The 27,830-nt window shown below is 38.4% G+C and overlaps 6 protein-coding genes across 6 annotated transcripts; 2 read left to right on the plus strand and 4 right to left on the minus strand.

Moving 5' to 3' along the window:
* Window positions 1-205: 205 nt before the first annotated feature.
* Window positions 206-5,538, minus strand: CBG07638 (the record flags this gene model as incomplete). Its single annotated transcript, XM_045240496.1, has 18 exons — window positions 206-364; window positions 413-529; window positions 584-718; window positions 764-925; window positions 995-1,093; window positions 1,494-1,661; window positions 1,715-1,870; window positions 1,915-2,046; window positions 2,091-2,209; window positions 2,307-2,373; window positions 2,886-3,095; window positions 3,327-3,489; window positions 3,681-3,928; window positions 3,975-4,122; window positions 4,389-4,747; window positions 4,804-5,185; window positions 5,239-5,351; window positions 5,404-5,538. 18 exons carry the CDS (start codon window positions 5,536-5,538, stop codon window positions 206-208), a joined length of 3,072 nt encoding a protein of 1,023 aa, XP_045093481.1.
* Window positions 5,539-10,505: 4,967 nt separating this feature from the next.
* CBG07636 lies at window positions 10,506-13,704 on the minus strand (the record flags this gene model as incomplete). The annotated part of the gene is made up of 6 exons (XM_045240497.1): window positions 10,506-10,850; window positions 11,230-11,585; window positions 11,745-11,919; window positions 13,104-13,305; window positions 13,351-13,616; window positions 13,666-13,704. 6 exons carry the CDS (start codon window positions 13,702-13,704, stop codon window positions 10,506-10,508), a joined length of 1,383 nt encoding a protein of 460 aa, XP_045093482.1.
* Window positions 13,705-14,992: 1,288 nt separating this feature from the next.
* Window positions 14,993-16,691, plus strand: CBG07635 (the record flags this gene model as incomplete). Its single annotated transcript, XM_045240498.1, has 6 exons — window positions 14,993-15,050; window positions 15,123-15,257; window positions 15,718-15,809; window positions 15,856-16,004; window positions 16,059-16,246; window positions 16,294-16,691. 6 exons carry the CDS (start codon window positions 14,993-14,995, stop codon window positions 16,689-16,691), a joined length of 1,020 nt encoding a protein of 339 aa, XP_045093483.1.
* Window positions 16,692-18,300: 1,609 nt separating this feature from the next.
* Cbr-flr-4 lies at window positions 18,301-20,891 on the plus strand (the record flags this gene model as incomplete). Its single annotated transcript, XM_045240499.1, has 11 exons — window positions 18,301-18,333; window positions 18,380-18,511; window positions 18,772-18,876; window positions 18,930-19,024; window positions 19,080-19,185; window positions 19,372-19,935; window positions 19,988-20,050; window positions 20,105-20,315; window positions 20,365-20,569; window positions 20,614-20,679; window positions 20,729-20,891. 11 exons carry the CDS (start codon window positions 18,301-18,303, stop codon window positions 20,889-20,891), a joined length of 1,743 nt encoding a protein of 580 aa, XP_045093484.1.
* A 1,943-nt stretch (window positions 20,892-22,834) lies between these two features.
* Window positions 22,835-25,000, minus strand: CBG07632 (the record flags this gene model as incomplete). Its single annotated transcript, XM_002645838.1, has 8 exons — window positions 22,835-22,918; window positions 23,016-23,114; window positions 23,171-23,555; window positions 23,606-23,862; window positions 23,935-24,574; window positions 24,712-24,772; window positions 24,822-24,938; window positions 24,994-25,000. The coding sequence occupies 8 exons, from the start codon at window positions 24,998-25,000 to the stop codon at window positions 22,835-22,837; spliced, it is 1,650 nt and encodes a 549-aa protein (XP_002645884.1).
* A 372-nt stretch (window positions 25,001-25,372) lies between these two features.
* CBG07631 lies at window positions 25,373-27,217 on the minus strand (the record flags this gene model as incomplete). Its single annotated transcript, XM_002645837.2, has 6 exons — window positions 25,373-25,537; window positions 25,600-25,885; window positions 26,270-26,345; window positions 26,755-26,807; window positions 26,854-27,077; window positions 27,128-27,217. 6 exons carry the CDS (start codon window positions 27,215-27,217, stop codon window positions 25,373-25,375), a joined length of 894 nt encoding a protein of 297 aa, XP_002645883.2.
* Window positions 27,218-27,830: the final 613 nt, after the last annotated feature.

Raw genomic sequence — 27,830 nt, forward strand, 5'->3', positions numbered from 1 at the left:
ATGAAACAGTTTTTCTTCTTCCTTTTCCTCTTTTTCTTAGTTTCCGGAAAAAAGTAAACAGAAAAAATTGAAAGCGGCTATGATGGAAGATGAATAATAGAGAAAGTACTTCAATTCACTTATAAAAACATTTATTTCTTCATAGAGATCTTTTCATTGTGGTCATGTAAATGATGTACCATAACAGAAGAAAATTATTGAAAGTTCAAATTGGCGCCTTGTATCTTTTGTCTAAATCCACATTTTGAGATTTCGCAAGTAAACTGAGAACTGAGTGTTCCAGTCTTCTTGGATCATAGACACATCCCGCTAGCTGCTCAATTCGAGCTTCCAAATCTTGCATGCGTCGCTTCCATCGATGATTCTGAAAAAAAAACTTTTTTTTTGAAAAAAGTCTAACTATCCAGAATACCTGCTGAACCAATTCATCATATTGTTTTGTCTGAATACTGAAGTTCTTCTTAACTTTGGTATACGCTCTTGTTATTTCATTTTCCTTGTTGTGAAGTTTCTGTATGATTTCTCGGAGCTGAAAAAATCAATTTTTCCGTTTTAACTCATTCAAATTCAAATCAAGTCTCACATTTTGAACCTCCACTTCTTGCCGCTTATTCTCGTCTCTCATGTGCTCAATTTGTTGTTTTGCAATTCTTAGCATTGAATTGATCTTAATATTCTCATCACCAATATGATCACGTTGCTCGTTGAGTTGGACGCACTTAATGTTCATTCTTTTGCTCAATTTTTAAAATTTTCTAGGTACCGTAGCTTTGAGAGCCCAAATTTCTGCTTCTAGAAGTTCTGCATCTTCTCTATGGTTCTCTTTTAGCTTCAGTGTGTTTTGCTCTTTTTCTTCTCTTAAAGCCGACAGATCGTCGTGCTTCTTGATGATTTGAAGTTTTAAGTCTTTAATTGTTTTTTTCAGCTGAAAATTTTTAGTTTATCTTTTGAAGTTTTTCGGGACAGGATAACTTGCATTTTCAATTTCCATCACATGATTCTCAGCTTGGATGTTCAATTGTTTTTCGGTTATGTGAAATGAGCCAATCATTTCTCGATGCTTGCGCTCTGCATCTTCTTTAATAGCTTTTATCTGAAAAGCGCGGATACTGTATAATTTGTATTAGAAGGGCCTCTTCAATGAAAGGGTCTTTGTGATAAGTGGGTCACCTTCCAAACGTTTTCAGTAAAAAGTGTTCTGGAAATTCCAAAGTTAAACAGACATTTCTTGAAGCATTTCAGTCAATTTGATAGATGTAAATGTATTTCAAAGTAGAATTCACCGAATTCATGGAAAAAAAAATATTTGGAGAATGTAGCCAGAAAAATAGAAGGACTCTCTCTCTCTCTCTCTCTCTCTCTCTCTCTCTCTCTCTCTCTTTCTCTAACTAATGAGTTCTTGTAATATAAAATTCGGCCCTTCTATTACAACTTTTACGGTATTTCAGATTTTCCTCTCCTCGAACAATTCGCCTATTCCCACTATCACACACTTCATTCTGTTTCTCCTCCAACTGTCGAAAAGACTTCCTGATTTGATCTTCAATCATCGTCTCGTATTTTCTCTTCTGATGAGTACTCTCGTCCTCGTACAACCCCTTCAAGTTTGCTATCGTTTTCTGCTTGATCGTCTCCGATTCATTGAAGTCTTTTTCAAACGTCTGAAGGGAGAACATTCAGTCTGATTCATTTTTGGCTAGTTATTCTTACTTACCTTAACACGTTCTTTGTAGTTTCTCATGGTTTCATCGAATTCCGTTTTAATCTGTTGTAGTTCGTTGTTTGTTCGAGTAGTGAAAAGATCCAGAAACTTTTCTGTTGTTTCTTTGATAAGGTTCCTCTCTGCATTGATATCTCTCAATAATGACTTCTGAATTTAATTTTTGAGTTAGAAGTCTCTGATCACGTTCCTACCAAGTTGATAACTCCATTGAAATTGCATAAAATAATATCATTGACATCCTCAGGAACCTGTTGCGTTAGTTTTAATATTCCAACACTCCCATTCTCATATCCAACTAACAGTTCATCATCAAACGCTCTTATCTGAAAACGTTTTTCTAGGCCCCTAACCACATTTTTTGTCTTACTGTAGTTATTCTTATTCTCTTAATTTTACTTTTCACCACATACGGTTCATCTAACGCAGAAGCAGCCGAACACAATAGTTCCCCACAGTCTGCAGTGATGAAAACAAAGTTGTTATTGCCTGAAAGTGGGAATATTACAGCAGCCGTCATTGTTTTCGAAAAAAAATTTCAGACTGAAGACAGGTTACGTTACAAAAAAATCACAAAAAAAACAACCTTCAATCAACTCGGAAGTGATGGAAAACCCAATATCTGAAGCGTGCATATTGACATTGGAAAGATCCTGCAAATAATTTGCTTTCCACTTTGAAAGCTACAGTACCTGCTAATAAGATATTCAAATCAGAGTTTTTCAGTTGATTTTCGGTCATTTTGACCATTTTCAGAAGTCTGGAGCTCGGCTATTAAGTTTTCGATCACTTTGAAAATTTTGGAGGGTTTAAAACAAACCTAGATTGCAACGTTTGCATTCTTAAATTTTTTTGAAAATTTCTAGTTTTTCAGCTATCTGCCGATTTCTGAAAGACACCTGTTCCTTATTTTCAGTTCAGCGGGCAAAAAATGGTGTCATTCAAAAATGTTTTAAAAAACTAGAAAACTAGGAATATTCAAAGAAATTTGTAAATGCTAAGTTTTCAAACTAAGCTTGTTATACATCCTGCAAAATTTTCAAAAAGATCAGACACTGGTAATCCGTGTTCCAGACTGCTAAAAATGGTCGAAATCGCCGTAAATCTACTGAAAAATATGTTTTTGTATATTTTGTTGACCGGTACTGTATACTTTCCAATTTACCTTTCCATGTTTGATTCTTGATACAATAAACTTTTGATTTAATAGCAAAAGTGTTGCATTCGAATATCCCATTGATTGGAAAAAGTGTAGTTTGTAATCAGTACTCCATAGGATTTTCCGACTAGACAAATCCACACAGAACACGTTATCACTCTTTGTCAGAAACATGAGAAACTTGTTATCTCTCGAAAATAGCATTTGTTTCGTGTCCTGAAAATGTACCCAAACTGTCACCTCTCTCAATACAGTATTATCAGTTTCAAAACCTTTCGAACTGCTACTTGTTCAGACATCAAAATAGATCGGTCTTCAGTGCGAAAAACAATGAATCCGGTCTCATATAATATTGCCAAAGTTGACATGTCATATGAATCGACGGCGGCCCGCAAAAAGAAAACGATTGATTGAAAACTGTGATGATTTATTGATTGTGTCACATACCATTATCAATTCCTTCTCAAAAATCGACTCAGCTGCCTTGAGACCGTCTAACATGACAGTATAACTTTCAACATGTGTTTTAGTAACCACTAATAGTTTGTGGGAGGTGGCGAGGACCGTGAAGAAGAATGCATCTGGAACGCGGCTGGAGCAAAGTACACGGCTGAAAAAATTCTGGATGTTCTAGAAAATTTTTTAATTCTGCCACATGTTTCCTCACAAGATGAAAAGTTTGTTTTCCTTCCCGGATGAATACACTTTGTCAACAAAAAATAACCAGAAACCGTCTAGAAGAAATTTTACGGATGAAGAACCAGTCATGCGTTCTTCAATTTTCTGTTTCTCCCCACTCACTTCGTAAACTTTGAAAACACAGCAAACAACCCTGTATCGTCTAATGTAATAATTGTGGATTCTGTTGCTCGGGCTCCAATTATTCGACTGCAGTGTCTCACGGATACTACGTCACCATTGAAGGAATTCAACTTTGACAGAAATTGTATCGAGATCGTTTGCAGGGCGTTGCCGCTATCATACAACAAATTTTCGTCGGCGAAGTCGAAGGATAGCGAGTGATAACTTTTGAGTCGAAAGTCCGATATCTGAATTTTCAATTTTTATTAAATGAAAAAAAAGGAATCCACAAACAATGAATGCTCTGCATGAGCCCCAGTCCGGCCCACTTTCAGCATTCGAATCAAATAACAAGATGATTCCGGAACCTGTTTGACAAGCAAGACGGCGTGATGTACTGCGGATGGATATAATCTCGACGTTAACCGAATCGGTCAAGATACTTCAATAAAGCAACATATACCGTAAACACTCTAATAGAATGTCTCTTACATCGTATACTATGAGTTTATATATCTCATTACCTGTGAAAAATATCAAAAAGTGGTCTACTGACAAAATGCTCATTAAAATATCGAAAATATTTTGTCTGTTAACCACATTTTGATATTATTCACACGAGCCGAGATGAATTTGCACAAAATTAAAGCTTAGGGAGATCATTCTATCAGATCGTCTACGGTAACATCAACAAAAATTTTAACTCACTCTTCAGACAACTTTCTGATATCCACCACATCCAAGGGAATGGTTTCCCGGTAAATGTGCAATAATCCAGTCTTATTTCCGAACATAATATTAACATCATTTGCCCAGTCATGACAAAGGACACCGGGTAACAGAATAGTGGAGAAATTCTCTATATGGCCACCACTAGCTCTGAGCAAGTACGCTGTTCCCCCGCCAAGAGCACACAGTACACCTTCGTCGGCTGGGCAGAAAGTGATCTGCCAGTTCATGGGCACTTTTTCTGCAATTATGTTACCGCTGCAGTTATTGATACCGTCTTTAACATCGAAAGTTTGCAAATGAACTCGTTCTTCCAACACTGATAAACACGCGATTATCTGCAAAAAAGATGTGTTGATAGGGATGCGATGGGATACGGTAGTGAAAATAATACCTCGGCTGCTTGAGAAATGCACATCTCCTGGGATAAATATTGAGTTCCATAGACTGCTTTCTCTTCTCCTATGTCTAATTCTAAAGAGTATACCATAACTTTAGCTACATTCTCCTCTTCAATAGCGACGGCGAAAATCGTAAAATCATTGGAAACTGAGAATGAGGTGACTCTTCCAACCAAATTCATTGATACCATTTTTGGTTGCTCTTCAGCAAGATTAATATGCTTCATATCTCCATTTTCCAATACCAAAACGGTTTTACCAGATGCATATGCAGAACGATCGAAGCCAGAAATAGTCTGGATCTCACTTGAAGCGAGCAAACTGGTCATATTGTTTGGAGTCGATGAAAACTTCTGGGTTTTTTTGGGCGGTTTGCTGAAATTGTCATTTTTCAATTCTCAGATTTTCTATGAATATGTACCTTGAACCAAGTGGGATCGTAGACCCTTAGCTTCGCCGCAAGATCGGATTTCAAAAAATCCTTTGCCTCGTCTTTATCACTACTTTCCTCGCTGTTTTCCCTTGGCTGTATAGCCGATACCTGTCAATGATAGAACGTTATACAATCGCAGTAGATATAAGGATTGCATCACTTTTTTGTTGCTAGTGTTAGTAGTTCGATTCGTATCTTTCTTGATCGCTGATGATTTACTGATTGCTGTACTCGAGATTTTTCTTGCAGCGTTCACAAAGCTAGACTCCGATCGTGACGCGGTAAGGTTACTCATGATTTTTCATTGTTTTGGGAAAACGGAAAAAGTTGCAAGATTTTGGAAAAGAGGGGAATAGGCCGAAACGAATGTAGGAAAAGTGAAGAAACTGGAAAAGAGGTGAAAGTATATGAATTTCATGGTTTTTCCGCTCGATTGAACTGTATATCCGGTGCAGTCAGAATCAAGATTTCGAATTGCAAAACACATTTTGGTTTTTTTGCCAGTAAATTTTATTTTGGAAAAAGTACACTACAAGATACATGAAGCACGAAAAAAAAAGGAATAATATGAGAAGAAAAGCAGATTGTAATATATTCTTGGATTTTTGAAGAAGGAGCAGAAGCAAACTAACAATCTGACATTCGGTCAGAATTTTCTAAGCGAGTCGAAGCATTTCATTTGCAAACCAAGCATCAGTTCTGAATCGGAAAGATGAATGGGACGTTCAACACGAAACTCTCTTTGCGGAACACACCTGAAATCGAGTCACGTGTTATATCACACAAGGTTTATTGAGATAAGTTACCAATGATGGGTTTGCAAATTGGCTTAAGCGAAACTACAGCTATGTTAGCGACCGGTGAGTTGGCCGGCGAGACAGCCGGGGAACTCTGTGGAGATGATGGCGTTTGCACACTCATTACTCTCTCTGGAATGATCAGACGAGGAGGGGTCTTCATCTCTTCAACCAATTCGTCAACCTGCAAAGTCACAAACAATTAGTGTCAAGAAGAGAGAACTCGTGATTGGTGGTTACTTACCCGAACTTTCTCGACGGAATGACGCTGGTTGCGGCAATGGTGGACGGTGCTCATCATTGGGAAGGAAGACATCTAGAAATTATTAATTAGAAACTTGAGCTAATTAAAATTGCTTTTACGTTAGAACGGCCCGGCAGTAGCGACGCGGATGCTCAACTCGCAGAGACCGAAACAGATAACAGAGGTGCTAATCCAATCGTCAGGGAAGGACAAAACAGCTGGCTTGAAGTGTGGGATTTCTGAAAGAGCTGTATGAGGAATGAAGAATGAGAGGGAGAAACCTACCGTTGGTTTGGGAAGAAGACGACAGTCTAGAAGATTGGTCTCTTTTTTGGGAAATCAGCATAGTCCGGAGAACAGGTTAAAATCCATAAAGCGCGTTGGGAACAAGGAGCAGCGAACACACGAACGTAGCAACAATTAAAATTGGGCACGAGTGGCACAAGAGGTGTTTTGAGGGGGGGGGAAAACTCCAAGTGGTAACTGAAGAGGTACTACTTTGGAATCAATGAGGGATAGTCGCGGTCAACGTTGCCTTTTATACAGAGTGAAGGTTTATCGATGGGTGTGTTGGAAGGGGAGAGAAAGAAAAGATAGCAAAGGGGCGGAGTCAAGTCATCACGATCGACACATTGGGCTTTCCCGGTCAACCGTCCCGTCCCTTTTCTCTTCAATCTCTTATCTCTAGGTTCGGGTATCTGTCCTGACATAACCCCCAAGTAGAATGTTGCGTTTCGGTAATGAAAATCAGATGATATTATGACGAATATACTCAAAAGCGTGTACAGAAGATAACAGGGAAGAACAAAAATGAAAAGACGAAAAAGGAAAAGAACGAAAACAACAATGCTGTAACAGACAGGAATTGAGTGTGATGTGGGTGCAACGCAGGGAAACCCAATTCACTTTTAAAGAGAAATATGAAATTCATATCAGGCAAAGGAAGGAGAAGCTTCGGGAGACTTCGGCGCGGAAACCTGTTCTGCAACATTTCTAAACAACGGTCCGATCATTTGCATAAGGGGAATCCCCCGTCATGTGACACTTTTATCAATGTCTGAAAATTTCCAATCAGAATTCTATGACACTAGTTTACCTTCCTTTCAATTTTTCTGTTGTCTTCTCAACTATTTGCACTTTGCACTTCTCTTATTCTTCACATGAAAATCAACATGTCCTTTAAGAAGATGAAGATAAGAAAAAAATTTTAATCAATCAATACTCTCAGAAGATACTCAAGAACAGATATTGAAACCGAACATTGGAACTGGACGTGATATATCCCATTATTTCGATAAGATGATCGATGCATTCAGTTTTTTTTCGTAGTTGAAAGATGTAGCGGGATACTGTATTGCGTGACCTCGAACTTTCGAGTTGTTCTAGAACAAAAGAATATTATCGAAAGAATCGCATCAGCTGAAAATCATATGCTAGAGTGGTCAGTCAAATTAGCTCATCTGATTGGCAGGAGAAAACAAAAACTGAAATGTGATCAGAAAAATTTTTGAACTTTCACCAGATTGGGTCATTTTGTTTTGGTGGATGAAATTAACTTGGTTTAAGTGAAACACACAACATTTTTTTGAAGACAGGTGGCTTGTATTTCATAATAATGGAAAATTGCATCATGGATTTCATGTAACGGTTCTATTCACGGAAACGGGGATAAGAAATTGTTCCAGGTGTTGCAAAAATAACATTTTTCAAAATTTTTCATATTTTGGAAGAGAAAATTGAGCATATGCTTCACATATAGCTCAAAATTGTACAAAAAAGATCGAAATTGTCTATGAGAAGGAACTGCATTATAAATTTTCGAATTCAGTCCAACAGAGGACACCAATACTGTACTAGCTGTTCAAGACTGTGCTCGAGCTGGCCGAGATTCTAAACACCCCAAAAAAGCTGCTGCAGTCAGCCTCGGCGGTCTCAGGAATGTCCCAGACGGGCTTTTCTTAATATTTTTTCATTTTTCTAAAAAAAACTATCAGACGGACGTTTCAAAAAGTTAATTGATTTCGGATTCGAAATAAAAGAATCCAAAAAAACCTCAGAAAACAGATTCTGGATTTTGGACGTCTGATATCTAGGTTTTAGATAATTTTTGATATTTCTGAACGGGAAAATTTGTCCTGGACATGTACCCAAAGTTTATTCATTTTCATCGGACCGTATAAAAATCGTATTCCTTGAGAACGACACTCCCCTTGATCACGCTAGTTCTTATCCCCATATTTTGTTCATTTCGAGACCAACGCCAAAAATGGCCAGCGCCAAAATGACTGCGCTACTATATGCACCCAAAACTTCTCACTTTCAAAATGAATCATCATGATTGTTTGTCAACTGATCTTCGATACTGTATTAAAAATCATTTTCCAGAACAACGAAATAATCATTAGAACAACCGGTTTTGATAGTTGTCAACTTTTTGACACTAGTCATTTCGTCCAAATTTATGAGAGGGAATTTATGAAGATGTGAAAGTCACGTCGGCAATCTTTTCACGCCGCTTCCATGTCCATCGGAAAGGGTATTCCCCCGTCTATTACTATCGCCCTCACCATCATTAATCATCACACGTCTTGTACCTCAACGATTCCTCATATGGTTCCTCGCGCACGCAGAAAAGATCGAGCGTACTTTGGAGGGGTCAGAATCCTATCAGTGTTCTTCTCGTCATAGCCGTTTTCTTTTCAAATCTACACGTAAGATGGTCATGTGCGCGCGCGGGGGGCCCGTGTATCCCCTCTCTAACACTTGCTGATAGCAGAATTACCGTATCGAGAAAAACGATCGCTGGTTTTGGGTATGCTTTGGAGGCATAAACAACACAAACCGTTTTCCGCAAATGCAGAGAGAGAAAAAAAAAACGAAAGGACCTGGTAATTGGCACGTTCGCATTTATTTTTCTGCAGAGAATGGTATTTCGATCGGAACCAAACTATGTAGTGTAGTGATCTGATAATAGGAGTCACACGGTTTTTCGGGTTTTTTTTAATACAGTATTTGAGGGTTTTCGAGTGTCTTTTGTTGATGTGACTGTTGGACGATAGTTCAACATTCCTCTAAGTTAGATTTTATGACCAGTAGGTTATGGTAGCTTAATTACTGTTGATGGAGTCTTTAGAATGATCATGCCTATCTTAGGAACCATCCTGAACAAAATCTGATTCAGCAATTCTGTTTTTTTCCTTGAGGAAATTGAAACTTCTAAAGTTCCCGTTTTCTAGCAGCTTTATATCTACAGTAGTCATTCTCTTCTTCGAACCATCCTAAACAATATCTGATCCGACAATTCTTTAATTTTTCTTTTTGAATATTGCAGCTCCTAAAGTTCCCACATCATAGCAGCCTACAGTAGTCCCCATATAGCTCATTGAAAGTACTTCAAATTCACATTTAACGGAATGAATGAATTCATTTGAAAATCATATAAAAATATACATCAGAGGATTACGATAGTTTGATAACATTTGATAATATCTTTGTTGAATTTACAATGATATCTGGAAAGAATAATGTTGAATAATGTCTGATTCAACGATTCTGTAATTTTCCTCTGTGAACATTAAAGCTTTGAAAGTTCTCAAACCTTAGAAGCTGATTCAACTTTGTCTACAGTAGTCCTGGTAGCGTAGATCATTGAAAGAATTATTCAATACACACGCAACGGTATCAATGAATTCATTTGAAAAAAAACATTTATTTTACAACAGGGGATTACCGTAGTTTAATGAAAGTTGATAGGATCTTCATTATGTTCATATCTATCTTTGAAACCATCCGGAATAATATCTGATTCAACAATTCCGTAATTTTTCCCTGCGAACATTGCAGCTTATAAAGTTCCCGCATCTTGGCAGCATTGGTAGCCAATCAAAAAAAAGTTCAAAATGCATATGATAAGATATCAATAAATTCATTTTCAAAAGCAGGAAACGGGGCATAATAATGGAAAAATTCACAATTATGAAAATTGAAACTAGGCAGAACTTAACAGGAACGATTCAAATAAGTTTGAAAAAAGGAGCCGTAGTTGAATAAGAAAAGAGGTGAGGATAATTATGGAGAGACAGTGGTCGGGACAATGATTTGGCGAATACCCAATGAGAAAATATTGGAAAATAAATAACATAATTCAGAATCTTGTACCCAGAATGACTAGGCTGGAATCAGGTGTTCGGAACACACGTATTTTGATCGATTTTACACTATTCACAAATTATCAATGTAGACCATGGAGCCATGAGTGATGCCAGCGTCGGCCATCGTTGACTCGTTGGAAAGACACTCTTCTTTTGGCTCAAGCTCCTCGGCGGATACAATATCAAAGTACCATTGTGGCAAGCAAGGAACAGGCTTCTTTGGAAAACTGAGATGCATTTGGAAAAACAAAGGACACAGCTCCGATCGCATGGCTTCGTTGAAAAGCTTCTCGGTGCTGTCATCACTGTTGAACTTGATAACCTTTTTGCCAGTTGGGAATCGGATGAGAAGGTCGTGGGCTCCTTCAGCCGATGCATCTTCTTCCATTCGCTCTTTTTTGTAGGCTTGGACGGTCTGTAAATAATTCCGTAATTTTGTCGGATACTCATTTTATGACTCTATTTTGTCAAAATTTGAAATTATGTATGTACGACAAACTATATATTCTAAAATCGTTCATCGCTTCGTTTTCACTAGCACAAAGTACGTAGATCAAAAAACAGGTCAATAGAACAAAATCTCCGAAAATGAAATCATCACGTGTCTCGAGATGGATGGGGGTCGCTAGAACCCTTCAGAAAACGGCCAAGCCACGATTTTGCAGGAATGGAAGTGTCACGTCATGAGAGTTACATTTCCTCCTCAATATGTCACGTGAGAAAGGCGTATCCAACTGATACTAGGCGCCAATTAGCAACACTAAGGGTATACGGTCATCATAGATATTTCTCACCTTTAAACGTTCCTCTGATTGTCGTTGTTTCTCCTCTTCCTCTTCCCGAAGCTTCTTCACGGCCTCTTCCTTCTTTTCTTTCTCAAGCCTACGCTCTAAATCACGCTGCACGCTGGCTTCGTACTCGCGGTTCTGCTCCTCCATAAGGCGTCGCGACTCGTTTTGCTGCCGGTTCCGCTCCATATGGTCGGCATCCTCGGCAATGAGATCAATGAGAGCCAGATCGACATTAGTGGCCACGGCTTCTGGATTTGAGAGATCTTCTATGATGAGCTTTCTTGTCAAGCTGGTGGCCTTGATGACGAAAATGATGATGCAGCTTCTGCGGGATTTTCCGAAGGCGCGGTCAGGACGAACTGAAAATGAAAAATTCAGTTATTACATATATTATTAGCCGGTATTGCTAGCTGAGCACCATGTCTTTTCAGAGATGTGTTTTTTAATATTCGAGGATCCCCGTCGAGCATGAATCCCCTCACAACAAGTGCTCCTGAACGACAGGAAGTACAACTCACGTTTCTGAGCGTCTTCCGATCCCATCACACATCCGAAGAAAGCGGCTCCACGAGATCCTACTTGCTCAGCGAAGTTGGAGGTGAATAGCGAGTTGAAGAAGTCGGGATTTCCGCTTGGGTCATGGATATAGGTGACGAGCCATCTCCATTGTTTTGTTGGCAAGTCGCTGCGCAGCTGAAACGAGAAAATTCTTTATATGAAAATAATAGGAGAGTTCGTCAATTTTTAGTCAATTGTTGATGACTGTGAATAGTTTTGGGGAGCTTTTCATGTAGCTGAATGATCTCGTTCAAAAATTTAGACTTATTCTGATGTTTGCTAGGAGGGTCAGACAAATTTTTTTAAATATGAACGTTAGTAAACGAATTTTGTACAACGAGCCATCTGGAACTGTGGAAAAAAAGCAAAGTATTGTTCAATTCTTTGTTGCGAATTTTTTCCTGCAGCAGTTTATTTCTGGGCATATAGGCAAAATCTAACTTCTAGGTATTCTCCTTCTTGGTTCTTCACTTCTAATGCACAGTACAATTCATTGGTCACTAACTAAATTACGTTTCTCCGTCAAGCAATCCAGAGTCACAGTAGTTCAATCAGATTCACGAAACTGTATTTTTCAGATAATTTCCGGCCAGTTTGAGGATTTTCAGGAGTCTGGAGCTCGGCGACTAAGTTTCAGATCACTTTGAGAGTTTCGGAGTGTGTAAAACAGATGTAGATTTAAAACTTTGCATTCGCGAAATTTTCAAAATTCCCTAGTTTTTTCAGCTATTTGCCAATTCCAGAAAGACACCTGTGTTTTTCAGGTTTTCAGAACAAACAGGGATGTCTTTCGAAAAACGACAAATATCTGACAAACAAGAAACTTCCGGAAAATTCTGTGAATGCAAAGTTTTTAATTTGGCTTTGTTTTACATCCTCCAAAACTTTCAGAGTGATCAGAAACCTAACACCCGAGCTCCAGACTTCTGAAAATGGTAAAAATGGCCAAAAATTCGTTTTCGTATACCGTAAAACCTCTAATAGAACGACACCCGGATCGTCCACTTTGAGCCTATATATCTCATTTTCTGTGAAAGATATCAAAAAGTGGCTAACTAGTAAAATGTTGCTGATATCCTGATAAACATTTTACTAGTTAACCACTTTTTGATACCTTTCAAAAGAAGTGAGATATATAGGCTCAAAGTGGACGATCCGGGTGTCGTTCTATTAGAGGTTTTACGGTATCTTATGGACCGGTACATCATTGATTTTTCCTCACTGAACACGAGCTGCGATACATTCGGGAATATTTTTATTGGGATATTTTATTGTTCGGATTATCTGTGTATCGCTGAAACATCAATCAAACAACTCACACTTGTCAATCGACGTTTGTAGAACACTGCCTCTTTTTGACTATCATACTGGGGGTATTCCTTGGAAATGTACTCGAAGATGTGCGCGTACACAGGTTCTGACTTCCCCATGAAGAAATTGTACACATAATTGAGCACGATAAGTGGCAGTCGGAATGGAAGCGTCAGAAACTGAGCGAAGAACTGAACGAGAGAATGGTATCTAAAAAAATCTCATTTCACAGTTTTCCTTCAACGCCAAACATACCTGGGCAGCACTGGTCCAGCTCTGCTGGGGCTGCTTGTTTCTGGAGAGCCAGGCAGTGATGTACGAGAAGAAGACGTTGTAGAGATCGATGGACTAGATGAACTTGTAATTGCAGCTGGAATTGTTCCCTGTAAAACAAAGATGTTGCGAAAAATTGCGAAACGTTTTGAAATGACCTCGAAAAAGTGCCGAACAGCCGTTTCAACATCGTAATTTGTGCGTGTAAGATAATCTAGAGCAACTTCTTGACTGCAGTTTGTTACTTCCTGAAAAAAAATGCTTCTATTTTCTCAAAATATAATTTTAAATGCTTACCATCATTTGCGCAATCAGCGTTTGCCGGTATTCGTCCATGTTTGACGGGCTAACTGACCGAGAGAGGACAACTAAAAAAAGAAAATCGATAGAACGTCAACGCAAAGATTAGAAGGGGCCGTCGACACTGCGCGCACACACACGAAATGGACCGAGAAAAAAGAGGTGGTGTTCACCGACGTCGACCAACCATATCTTGTGCACACCATCATTAACCAACGTGGAGTGGCTAAACCGCGCGCGGACGGGATAACGGAGTGTCGTTTGAGGTTTTTTTGTTCGCAGCGCCATCGGAAAAACATGAATGCGGCTGAAAAGCAAGAATATAATAGAATTGAGAGCGGTTTGGAAGTGAAAGCTACGAAGGGAAAGAATACGTAATGGGAGAATTGAAGAAGAATTGAGGAGAAGGTGCTTAAAGCTAAACGAAATTGGAAAGAAGGAAAATTGAATGTTCGATGTGAATAATTTTTAGTGTTTAGTTGGTGGAGCTGACTATTTCAAATTGTCACATTTAAATTTGTTAACGCCAAAATTTAATGAACCAGCGACGCTAGGGAAACTAATTAGCACAAAGCGGAATAAATACGCAGTGAATTTTTTAAAAAGTTAAATTCATAAGGACAAGACAAAATTCTTGGGAAAACTAGCAAAAATGATGCCAGATGGAAGTGTGATGTAAAATAAAGAACAACTGCTAGCAATACGTTTGGTTTCTTCTCGAAAAATGTTCCCACCAAGTTCATTGTGTGTTCTAAGAGCCCAATTGCTGCGGGATAAGATTTATTGCTAAATAAATTTAGTTTTTCGTCAGCGACCAACTTTGTTTCAAGACAAATTTTCGAATTTCTGCAAATTAGCGCAGTGAGACTGAAGACTGACTAAATATGCTGGTTTTTGTCACAAAAAATCAGCATGTGTTCTTCTCGATTTTTTGGTTTTAGTAGACCGTTTGGTTTCTGCTGGTTTTCCTTCAAAAATTGTTCGGCTTCAAACATAGGCGACCGGTTTTCAATTTACCTGTTCAGCAGTAACAATCTTTTTGAACCTGGTTATTTTTTTAAATTTCGAACAAACACGCCGCTTTTCTAATTGTTGTTGCCTAACGTGGTTCTTGCGCTCTTCTTTTCAAGTTGTATAGATCTTGTGGTCGTCCAATTTTGGTCCCTCTTCCTTTTACGAAAAAATATATACGAAACTTGACGGGCACCTGGCAACCACAGCCCGCCCTTTTCAAAAAAAAAAGGAAAATAGGAGAACGCAACAATGAAAACTCACTACTAGCTGTACACATTTTGTCTTGGCCACTAAAAACGGCGCTCTTGAAATGAACTTTTTCCTGGCACTTATCTCCCTTTCTCTATTTCATTCGATCAAATCAGCGAGTGAGTTTGAGAGTTTTTTATCAATCAATTGATACGAAAAAAAGGGGAATGTCTGAATATAAATAATTGCAGGTGATGTTTGTGCAGATGGACAATTTGCTTGTAATGATGGAAGATGCATTACTAATGATTGGGTTTGTGATGGTGCTAGAGACTGCTCGGATGGATCCGATGAGCATCATGAAGCATGTGACAAACATATGAATAGTGAGTAGAGTGAAACATTTTTTGAAACGAAATGAGTTTCTCCCCTTTTCACTCGGAAACGTAAGTATTGAAAATCTGGAAAACGAATTCTCATCATAATTTTTGTTGAAAACTGGTAATAGTACACGCAAAATAACTTTGAATCTAACTTTTCTACACCAGACAACTGTTTTAGTAAATAACTTTGAGTTGTTCAATGACGTACAAAGCGATTCAAGGGTACAAAAGCGATAATTCGTAGTACAAATTTAAATTTTTCTCCGTTATTTTGTACCCTCAACTCGGTTCGCACCCATATGTCCTTAAAATTTTTATATGTACCTTCCGAATCATTCACCCTGAGAGCTTTGTACAAAGGTCTAAGCATTTTCCAGAACATTCATTTAGACATTTCTATTGAAAAATTGATTTATTTATCAATGCTCAATACTGTATGCATTATAAGATAACTGTTTTCCAGAGAACTCTTCTTGCTTTGGAAACCAACCTGAATGCAAGAAGCATGGATTAGCACGGTGTATACCTCATGAGTGGTTATGTGATGGACACCCGGTAAATCTAAGCTTTCAAAAAAACTTTAAAACGTTAACAATTTTAGGACTGTGATGCTGGTGAAGATGAATACAACTGCACTTCAATAGACTGGTTCCGTCAACCAGAGTCGCTTATGAGAAAGTATCAAAGTCTGTTGGCAGACAAGTCAACAACAACCCAGTATTTCACGTATTGCTCCTCAGATGAATTCAGGTGAGATTTTTTCAAGTTTTTTATGTCGCTGATACCGGAAACTACAATTTGCAGATGCGAATCCTCTGGAAATTGTTTGAAACCTAGCCAGCTTTGTGATGGAAAACCCGATTGCGGGAAAGGAGAAGATGAGAAGAACTGCACCAAGAAATCTGAGAATACTACTGTATCTAGTGGGAGAAACGCAACAGCATTGATGTCTACTACGACGAAACTTCCTGTTACTACATCTCGTTTAGAAAGTGAGTTTCATTAGAATTAGAAGTTATCAGTGCCGGTATGTTTTCAGATATCACTTTGAACGGTTTATTGCTGGCTAAACCAACTACATTAACTACAGCAACTTCGAGTAAACTTTCAACAACTACCACTACATCCGCCACTACAACTACATCCACCACAACAACAACGCCACCGAAAACCACCACAATAGAACCTATTACCGAAACTACAAAACCGCTGATCATCCACATCGAACCAACTCTCCCATCTTCATCTTATATTCTTCCTACAACCAGATCCAGTGTCCCCACCACCAGCACCACCATAACCACCCAGAAAGTAGTTGCCCGCACATTTGCAACGCAACTACATACGACGCAACCGCCGAAAATTGCCGTAAAATTGTTAAACGACAGTTGGTCGAATTCCACTGCTGAAAAGAGAAGCAAAAAGAAGCATCGATGACAACTCGTGCTTCATCAGCTACCGAAATAAGCAGATATGGGAGAAAAGGAATTGGAGAACCCGTGAGATTTGTTAAAGGAATTCCAATTGAACCTGTCAATTGGTGGAATGCAACTAATGATGACTTTGAGTAAATATTGTTTTGTATTTATTTAGTTTTTGGTGTATATAAAGTTTGAGTAATATCTTGAGCTTCAATTGATCGAGACGAAAAGTTTTCATATGATATATCCATGAAAACTAGGTACTTTCAAAATAAACACTGGTTCACAGTTGGAAAGTTCTCAATTTTTGATTAACATTTTGTTTGTTGACCAGGTTCGGATGTCTTCTACAGAAATCAAGAACAAACACCTTGAAGATTTAATCAGGAGGGTTTCTGATCTGCAGTTGACTATAAAGAATCGATTACTCTGAAAATTCCGAAGCGTGTGAAACAAAACCAGATTGAGATCATTGCAATCATGGAATTTGTCAAAAAATCCTTAATTTTTCAGCTATATGCCGATTTAAAGATACTTGTTTTTCATCGTCTTCAGTATGAAAATTGACCGAAAAGGGTGCCTTTCAGAAGACACAAACAGCTGAAAAACTAGGAATTTTCAAACAACTCTGTGAAAACAAATTTTAAATCTTGGTCTGTTTCAAACCTTCCATAATTTTCAAAGCAAAGAAAACTTTACACCCGAGCTCCAGACACCGAACTATGTTCAAAATGGCCGAAAGTCAGCTGAAAAATACGTTTTTGTATATCTAATTGACCGGTAAAGTATTCGAATACTTTCCGAAAATTTTTTTAAATTTTGAAAATTAGTCATACACAATTGCTTCCTCCGTAACCGCTCATTAACAATTGTATAGTCTCTTCCACACAATAATCAGTTACGTAGAGCAGCGCGAACCTGTTAGAGAAAATTCAAAGGTATCAGAATGTTTGAGAATGTGATGTTCAATGTTCATCTGACGACACTAATAAGCTTATCGTTGCTGCACAGTTGAATCAACCAGGACACGCATTTTTTGATGACGATAAAAACAGAGAAAGTTAACACGACAAACTAAATTCTTTGCACTTTCAGGAGAACACTACTAAAGCTTCATAGAGATTAGAGAACACCCAAAGCTGGAAGGGCAAAAAATGATCATACCAACAGTCAAAAAATGCTTTTTTCTTCAATTTGGCGGATTTCATAGTCGAGCGATCTTCCTTATTTTGAAGTTTACCCCTATTTTAGAAAGGGCTACTGTCACAAAATATATGGTTTCGAGTGTTTTGTAACCTTGACCTTGCATCAGAGACGTGGAATGCTCTCTTAATACGCTCGCTAAACTCTCAAATTTCGATAATGGAATCATTTACCGCTTATCTATATTTTGACAGAAATCATTTGACGTCGGCGATTTGACTGTGATTTTTTTTTCTCCACCACTCTCTGCTCCCCCACCTTTTCTTGCCCTACCTTCCTACGATTCCGCCATAGAATTGCAGTTTTTGCAACATTTTCCACTTGCTCCATTTTTTTGTGAAAAACTAAACGTAATAAATTGGTCAGCCCGCACTCTTCCCTATTGCTTCTCGTCAGTTTTTCGCAGTTAGGAGCCCACGGGAATGACAATAAACTACAATAGAAATGCGTTTGAGGTTTAGTTTTACCAGTTTCGGAATATAATTTTTTGTATTTTTCAAGGGAAAGTTAAATTTGAGCTCCCAACTTTTGCAATGGTTGGACCAAAGGATCCCAATGGGAGATCCTTTGAGGATCCCTTCAATCGATTCGTACAAATATTTGCAAGATCTCGGAAAAGGTCGATTTGGTACGGTGAGTTGTCATTCTCAAAAGCTTTCTGGTCCTCATAAACGTTGTGTATTTTTTTTCCGATTTGCTGTTAATAGATCCGCAATTTCCTTAATTTTGCTATTTCGCTGTTCCCTGTGCAATTACTCCCGAAATGTTTCTCCCAATAACGCAAAAAAGTTTTTAGCCAGTGCAAAATTGTATTCTTCTGATAAAAAGGTCAAAATCTGTATTAGAGATAGTGTCGCCTCAAAAATAATTATCATATTGATTTTTTCTACCAGGTTTGCAAATTCATGAACAGCAGTACCCTTCTATGCGAAACCGTGAAAAAAGTCAACATGGAAATATTCGATCATTGGTCACAAGACGCCACAAAAGTCTCAAACGTCAGTGTCACCTGTTTATGTAGTCATCGAAAAATGTTGATTTTGATTTTTAGAGGCTGGACACCTTTATAGCAGAGTTTCGATATTTGCATAAAGTTACCAACGACAACAATCGCATTGTGAATTTTTTGGGTGTATACGCAGACAAGTGAGTAGAAGAATGAAGATCGGAACTGTTCAAAAAGAAATAATCCGATTTGCAGTAAACAAATGTACATAATGTCGGAATACTTGCCACGTGGATCTGTGAAAGATATGATTACTAGAGAAACAATAGGAGAGGACACAGCAATCAAATATTTGATGGAAGTAAGAAAAAAAAGATTCGAAATAACAAAACGCATACTTGTAGCGTAACCACATGTTCGATTAACCATCTTTAATAATTAAAACGCCTTGAGAAAATACCAGAAAAGTGGTTTAACCTGAAACTTTTTGACTTGAAACAAAACGGCTGCGAAACGTTCAAATATCACCAAAAAACTGTATTTTCAGACAGTTGAAGCTCTTGACTACCTTCATACATTGAATCCTCCAGTTGTCCATAGAGATATCAAAGCTGCCAATTTATTGATCACAATCGGTGATAGCATAAAGCTCGCAAACTTTGGATTAGTCCGTGATTTGGCAATAGATGGATACGGCATTGCAGTTGCTTCGGAAATTACCTTGGATTTTAGAGCAACACTGTTATACGTTGCTCCGGAAGTTTTAAGTAGTAAATTGGGACCAGGGAACCGCAAAGCTTATGAGCTCCCGGCAGATATCTGGTATAAGGTTTATCTATTTTCATCAAAACCGTATTTTGAGTTTAGGGCCCTCGGGTGCACGTTCATCGAAATGCTGCTCAAACTGCCACCTCATTTTGAGTACTTTGGGAACATTAATGAGATCCCACAAGTTCTACTAGGTTACGCAAAACGAGTTGACGGAAAAGAGCTGCCATACACTTCTGAAGTATTAGTGCCATCTTCGTCAAAATGCATTCAGAAAATTGTGGATTACATGTTTGTGAAGTCTCCAGAACTTCGACCAACTACAAAAAATTTGAAGCATCAGGTAGAATCCCGACAATCATATTATCCGTTCTAATACATGAGTAAATTTTCAGATCAAAAAATATCTAGACGACGACGAGAGCGAAGATGAAACGGAAGTTATGTCATCTGCAAGTGTAAGATTTTGTTCACGTACATATAAAAAACGAAAAATATCGATAATATTATAGAATAGTAGTACGGATGGTACTACAGATCAATCTCGAAACCCAATTGATCGAAAAGTTGGAAGAATTGGTAACTGTTTACCAATAGAAAATATGGAGTATGCAGTAACGAGAAGAGATCAACCTAAGAAAAAGAGAAAACCACCACACAGTAATACTACTCATTTTATGATTGCTAGTGGTTACTACCTATCAAGGATATTGTATTTTTTGAGTAAGCTTCAATGATATTAACTTCTAATTCATTTTAAAATTTGTTCCAGACATCCTCGGTCGCTCAATTTGCTATCTCCTTCTCTTTCTGACTTTAGGAATCACAGCTCTTGGCCTATTTCTGTTGATATCGTTCTTTGTTGTCAGATTTGTCCGCTATGTGATAGCGATCTATTGTAACTGTGATTTAATGCAACCGCAGTATTTGATCATCTCAGGGATTTTGATAGTGCTAATGTTTGCGCTCTTGTTCAGGTGGGTGAAAGTTAAATCTTAGACATCACTAGAAAGCGTTTCAGTTGTTGTATGGTAGCGCTTGGAGAATATAAGTTTCGAATGGCGAATCAGACTCTGGGTGGTTCTAAGTAAGACTGCTAGTCCATGAAACACATTCTTACTGAAATTCGATTTCAGATTCTTTGTGCCACGCCCTCAAAAATCTGCAACTCTGTGTGGTGTTACTATAATAACTGGAAAAGATGATATACCGGAAGCCGTTCTACCGTTGGATGAGGAAGTCGCCATTTCACCATCTGTTATGAAAAACCACGATGACTATTACTACGATACTCCATAATTCTATGAATTGAAAATTGAATTTCCTCACCTCATATGCTGATTCTCTATTTGTACAACAAAACATTTCAAAATAAAACACATTCATTTCAAATCGTTGGAAAAAAACAGAAAACATAAAAAATATAAAAAAACCCGCATCCTGATAACTTTCAATTTTTGATCATCTTTCACTGATGGTGACACTGTTATACATCAAGTAGATGACGTAGCCACCGAACGCAACTCCGACGAGCTGAACAAACAGATTGGGCAAAAAATGGATTTTGAAGCTTTTTGAGATTACCGCTAATAATAGAACAAAGATCCGTTCTTCGAGATTGCGAAGTCCAGCAATTCGTTTTTCATTGTCCACATCGTATCCTAAAAACTTTATATTGATGTTTAGAGTTTAACTCAACTTTGGAATTATACCATGAGGGTTCTGATAGAAACCCGTCCTACACTTCGAGCTGAATTATTTTGGTACCTTCGAAAGATATCAAAAAACTTACAACTGATAAAATGTTCTTTTTACTATCGCCAATATTTTATCAATCTACAGATGTCTGATATCTTGTGGAGTAACTGAAGTAATTGAGCTCAAAGTCAACATATAGGGTGGGCTTCTATTAGAGCATTTAATTAGAGGTGTTAGCTTCAAGTAGGGATACTGAGACTGAATAGAATGAAGAATCATATAACATAAGATTTCAAGAAGTGAGTAATTGACAAAATATTTCCGATATTATAAAAAACACTTTGGCAGTTGATCACTTTTTCATATCTTCGACAGGAAATGAGATAAATCAGCTCAAACCTGAAGTTATCTTCTAATAGAGGGATAGCAGTAACTGCCTGGGATCTGATTGAGGCCCGAACAAATAGGAAGGTTCGAATTGAAGTAATTGCGAGAGTTTTCATAGATTTCGGGGATATTTATGATGAATGAAACAAAATCCTGATTTACTATTCAATTTACCGTATTTCCTCTAATAGAAGACGACATAAACAGTCAACTTTGTGTTCAATTATCTCGATTCCTGTCAGAGATATGAAAATGTTAACAGGTGATAAAATTTGTATCAAATTACCACAAAATTTTATCAGTTGGCATTTTTCGATATCTTGCATGAGATCCAAGAAAAACGAGTTCAAAGCCCGTTCATTTCACGGTTTTTAAAATAAAGTTTTTTTTAAATAAAGTTTTAAAATAAAGTGTAGAGGTCGTGATTAGCAATTCAGTTTACGTTCGATTTTTTAGAGTGTGGCTTCTTCGAGAAACCTCAAACTTTTTTGAAAAGGCTCAAATCACGGACATCAATAACGTCGATATCTTTAGACTAGACCTCTGATTAGAAACTTTCAAAAGCGTTGCTTACCTGACGGTCTGTTCATTGCTCTTGTTTTTCAAAAATTGTATCTAGCAAAGAAAGAATAAGTTCAGTTTGCAGAAACTGTGTTTCTAGTGATAGCCGGTCTCGTAATTTGTTAAGAGAGGCGGGGAATACGAGACAAGGATCTCCCAACACAGAACAAATCGAACAAATGTCAACAGGCGACTCAGTACTGCGTATCTCGGTTTGTAATGTCTCGGGATGTTTCTTTTCGGAGCTACCGTAGTACTTGTGGGAAAAGTAACTAAAATGTCAAAAAGTCGGCAAATGAGTGTCAAAGTCAAAGATGTGAGAGCGGCACACAAACAAATATAAGAGGGGGTACGAAGAAAAAACGTTTGTCCTATATTGAGGAATAGGTATTCAAGTGACACTGCGTTCTGACTCTCTTGTGTGTTCTGGAATAAAAATTGGTAATTGAACTACCATATTTAGTTTTATTGGAATGTCACGTGGAAGAATTAAACAAACAACACTTCAGTAACAACTATGAGAAGGAAATTTGGACAAAAAAGTTTTTATCATCATTATTCATCAATGAGAAGAGGTTCTGTCGAGATTCGCCAATTCAGAAGATTTCGGTTTCCCATTTGTGAATCAAAGTGTTGAATTTCCACTCATCTGGGTGTCCTACATGGCTGACTTTGTCCTTCTGAAAATGCACTTGGTGAAAAGCATCAAATGTTTGCACAGTTTCAAAACAAAACTTTTAAAAAGTCAGTGATAAATCTTTAGGCATCATAACTCACAAAGTCAAACTCAGACCACTTGAACGATGGAACTTTTCCCCATGTTGGTCCTCCTTGAGCAACGAATTGAAGTTTCTTCATCAACTCAACATTGGTTCCCTGGAAACAAGAACACGATAGGTTATGTTTTCTGTATTCTGAATTTTGATATGTACCTTATAATCCAAAGCTCCATGGTTAACGTGTCCTTGTCCTGGGAATTCGTAAGTTCCATTGGCTGGATTCAAATCTCCACGAGCAGAAATTCCAGCTTCGGCAGAGTACGGTGGGTTGCACTTGCACTTGGAGAACTCGTCGTTCTGGTAGTCATTGTATCTCATGAGAGCGGTGAGGGTGTCCAAATCATGAACCTTGATGTGGTCACGCTCAAAGATCTTTGCTCTTGGTGAGGCTCCCCACTTGAACCAGTCACCGAGTTTGGCAGCTTGTCCGATGAATCCAGAGATTTCAGTGATCTCCTTGAAAAATGGAATGTTGTAGGATGGGAAGTAAGAGTACTTCTCAATGAACCATGTCAAATCGGAGTACACAATTTTTCCTCTGAAAATTTTATACGTTTAGCTCATCCAATTTCAGGCCTGGCGACTTACGGCATCTGCTCAAGGACGTAGAAGAGTCCATACTTGGCAAGTGGCTTGTTTGGTGTGAACTTCTTGTAATCCAAAACAGCCCATTGGTTGTTGTAAGTTCCCGAGTTGTACATAGCATACAGTTTGCACCATTCTCTAGCGTCACGAGCAAGTTGGTTGGAGATAATGGCTCTCACCCAGGTTGGAAGTTGACCGACTGGTTTGGTATTCTCGAAAAGAGAAGTGTTGAAGACACTGATAGTGGTTTCGATGACAGCCTGAAAATCAGCAAAATTATGAAAATTTGATAAGTTGATAAGAAAAATGGCAACATTTCGAAGTAAACATACCAATCCAGAAGTTTGAAGTGCAAAGTCATCAGAAGAGTACAAAAGTCCTGGGTAGGAAGAGAACGATGATCCGTATCCAGGATAGAATTGACGGTCATAACCGAACTTGTAAAGCTTGATGATTCTGAGCATGTTTTGGAATCCAGACATGGTGACTTGAGAAATAAAGAGATCCGCGTTTCCTGGAGCAACCTTGATAAGTCCGGAGCATTTTCCTCCAGTTTGGTCAAGAGCCGGGTCTCTGGTCTTGTTCAATTTCTTCTCCAAATCGTAGAAATCTCCGTTCAAGTTCAGATACAAGATTGGGTGAAGCTCATAGGTGACTCTTGGCTTGAACTCGCGTCCTTCATAAGCATCAATCATTCCGGAGAGTTGGTGGTAGGTTCTGTTGACGGCTCCCCAGTAGAGATCATCCGGAGCGACTGTCTCCAATGTAGTTTGAATCCATTTTTGGTTCTCGACAAGGAAATCGGAGAGTCTGGAGCAGTATCCAGTGAAGTTCTTACAGTAATCCTCTTGAGCGTTTTTCAAATGGTATGAAAGAACGGTTTTGGAGAGGAGTCCCTCAAGATATCCAGCAGAGTAAGCTTGGAGTTGTGGGCAGTAGTTCTCCTTGGTCTCCACTTCAAGGAAGGTCCATCTGAACAGGTTTCGTTTTTTAAAGTTTAGATTTTAGATAAAAGTCAGTCACTTTTCAGTAAACATGCTTACAAAAAATTCAACTAATTGATAACTCTGATTGCTGATTTACAAAAAAACAATTTTTCTCTTGCTCACCCAGTTGTGTTTACAGCATTTTGCCATCTGGCCACTGCAACTTGATTACGGCAGTCAAATCCTAAAAATCTTGTCTTTCAAATCCACAATTTAAATTTCTTGAAAATTACCATCAAGAACTTGTGGCTTATCATCTACAATGCACAATTGCTTGTATGTATATTTCTCATCACGACCTTCCGAGCTTTGGGATGCTACTAAAGAGGCCAACAGGAGGCCGAGAAGCACTGAAACAGGTCATGTCATATCCTCAATTTATTTCTTTAATTAATAATCACTTACCTTTCATGGTGAATGTGCTGCTGCGAGTGGTGGAGCAAGTCGAATACCGAGTGCAAGCCGCTTATCGAAAATTGTAACTTTTACTTCTTATCAGTGGTCTCATTCTCTCTGTCTTCCCTATGTTTCATTAACGCTTATCTTCTGATTTTCGATTTGAAGAGATCGGCGTTGAAATCGACCGAATTTTAAGGTGAAAACGATGCTTTTCTTTTTTGTTCTTTCCAGTCGGTCAAGATAAAATTAGTTTTAGGTGAAATTCAAAGTTTATTTTTGTATCAAAGTCCATTTTAAGGACATATAGTAGGAAAGAAAGGAAACTGGACATGAAAAAAGCACACGTAGACGGATTTCAGGTTTTGAGAAGTATTTGAATGGGTTTTTAGAGATCTTTGGTGTGAAGATTGAACATTTCACGAGTGACAAAACTGAGTCCATCAGTTGGCAGAGGACTTGGGATGAAGCACGAGATGGCGATGAATGGCCAGCGGGATCCGAGAGCTTGACGAAGATTTTCGACGAATCCAAGTTGATAGGCATGGACTTCCTGGAAAAATAATGCTGTTTAGAGTTACATATATATTTGGCGAATCGTGTGAAAAAACTCACCATAAGAAATTCGATTCTGGTCTGTCCCTTGAACAGGCAGAAAACTTGAGCAGTTACCAAGTAGAAAGCGAAAAGCGAGGTGGTGAAGGTGAAGACAAAGAGGAGAACGTGGGCGAATTGGTTGAAAGAAATGAATCCGAACGTCCAAGCGAGATGAGGGAGCATCACTTGCCAAATATTTCCGACGCTGACTCCACCGGCAAGCTTCAGGTTCAAGAGAGACCAGGCGTAGGAGACTAGTGGCATAGTCAAGAGGAAAAGATTAATGACAGCGGCGACAAAGTATCTGAAATAGTCGGAATTGATTTTGAGGGAGCTTGTGTTTTCAAGATGACTTTTCCCACAGAAAAGCTAACAAATTTGTCAAAAAAACGTGTCTGATGGCTTCTCTTACTCCAGAAGTGCTAGTTGTTAAAACATTTTGTTGCTGTATTTGATAATCGGTTTTCCCAGATCTACGTAATGATGCGATTCTTCAGGTACCGTAAATTCTGTATCACAAGGATTAGTTATCTTAAGTTTTCTATAAAAGATGCTCATTAGTTAGAGCGACCCTACTAGTTTTTCGAGCGCATCTTAAAGATTGTTTTAACTAGAGGGTCTCTCCATTGAAGCAAACCTTATAATACAGGTTTCACGGTAATCCACAGTACTTCTTTATCCTACTCACCTCTGATTGAAGTGTCCGACGCAAACGCCTCCAAATGAGCAGTGATGGTCACGGCGAAGAACGCATACGTCACAAACTGTAAAAATAGAATTGATAACGGTATGTTAACATGTTTTCAAGAACAGGTAGCTTTATTGTACGTTTTTCGCCTTTTCAGATGAAAAATCGGAATTACTGATCAAACGGATTTCGTAATTGAAAAGGATATTTTTTCTCTGATAGAAATTTCGGCTTCGTCTGGATTCTGTTAAGCGAACGTTGGGAAAACGTTTGTCAAAATTTGAGCTCAGCGTGGGCAGACTTTGAAAAAGCTTAAGCAGTGTCTGGCAAGCTTTTTCCCAAAAAAACCACAGCCGAAGTTGGTCAAGAGTATCAGCTGGCTTTTTTGGCTGATTCGTTTTCATCTTTGGTGGTTTTCAATACTTAACGCTATTGACATCAGCAACCATAAACTGATACCTAAACAAAACCAAAGAAAAACTAACCAGGGCAGTGATGAGCTCTTGGTGGGGACATCGAGTGACAGCTATGGCAGTGCCTGGAAATCGATAATCTTCATACAAAGCTTTTTAAAATATACTTACTTGAATCCCGGCTTGACCACATTTGGAAGCATCGAGTGCTTGCCGTTTGGTCCCGTTTTGACCATGAAAAACCAATTTGTGTACACGTTGAAAATTCCTAATCCAATCGCCACAGCTCGAATGACCCACGCTTCACCCATCACTGGATACCATGTTGGAAGGACGTAAAGGTAGTGAATAGAAAAGCCAATTGGAAGGATTAGGAGAAGAATCGTAGTCGCTATCTGAAAATGAAAAATCGATGTTTCTGGAAACGACGGAACAAATAACTCACGATATCTTGAATTTGTGTCGGCATGATTCTCTGAAGCTTCTTTTTGAGTTCGACGTTTCCATCGTCATCGGGTGAATATACCAGTTGCATGGTTTTCATGCTGAAAAGAAAGACAATTGAGATGAAATCATATATGGTGCTAACTTATACTATACAAAAACGGAAAGGGTTGATAAAAAAGCAGAGGAAAAAGAGTGATTCATATTCTGAAGTGAGTCATTGATGCTCCCAAAAAGTTGTGAAATCAAAACCACTAGAAGCGAAATGGGAGAAAATAAGAAAACAGTAATTTTTCTTATTCCTCTTCAAAGAAAAGAACAAACAAGAGAGAGGTCCTATGGCAGTAATAGTGCTACTGCCAATGTTGAGTGGGGCTCTTCTCTGCGCTCTCCTCTCTTCCCTCACTCTTTAACCAAATGCCATCTGCTGTCTCTTCGTTATATTTGTTACGCTGTACGACCCCAACCACACACACTCGCACGCACACACACCCTACCAATGCTGTTGTTACTCACTCTTCCCCCTCTCACTGGGCCCAGAAATTTCGACAACGTGAGCGCTCATTCCCGGACATACATACAGATGAGATGAAGAGAGATATGCTATTCGGAAGCTCTGGAGTTTTTCAACCATTTTTGGTCGGAAAATCAACTATGTGAATTCTAAAAATGACAGTATAATCAAAAAAAAAATGAAAAGGCGA

This window comes from Caenorhabditis briggsae (genome assembly GCF_000004555.2).
Source record: "Caenorhabditis briggsae complete genome, chrX, whole genome shotgun sequence".
In the NCBI taxonomy this organism is placed as follows: domain Eukaryota; kingdom Metazoa; phylum Nematoda; class Chromadorea; order Rhabditida; family Rhabditidae; genus Caenorhabditis; species Caenorhabditis briggsae.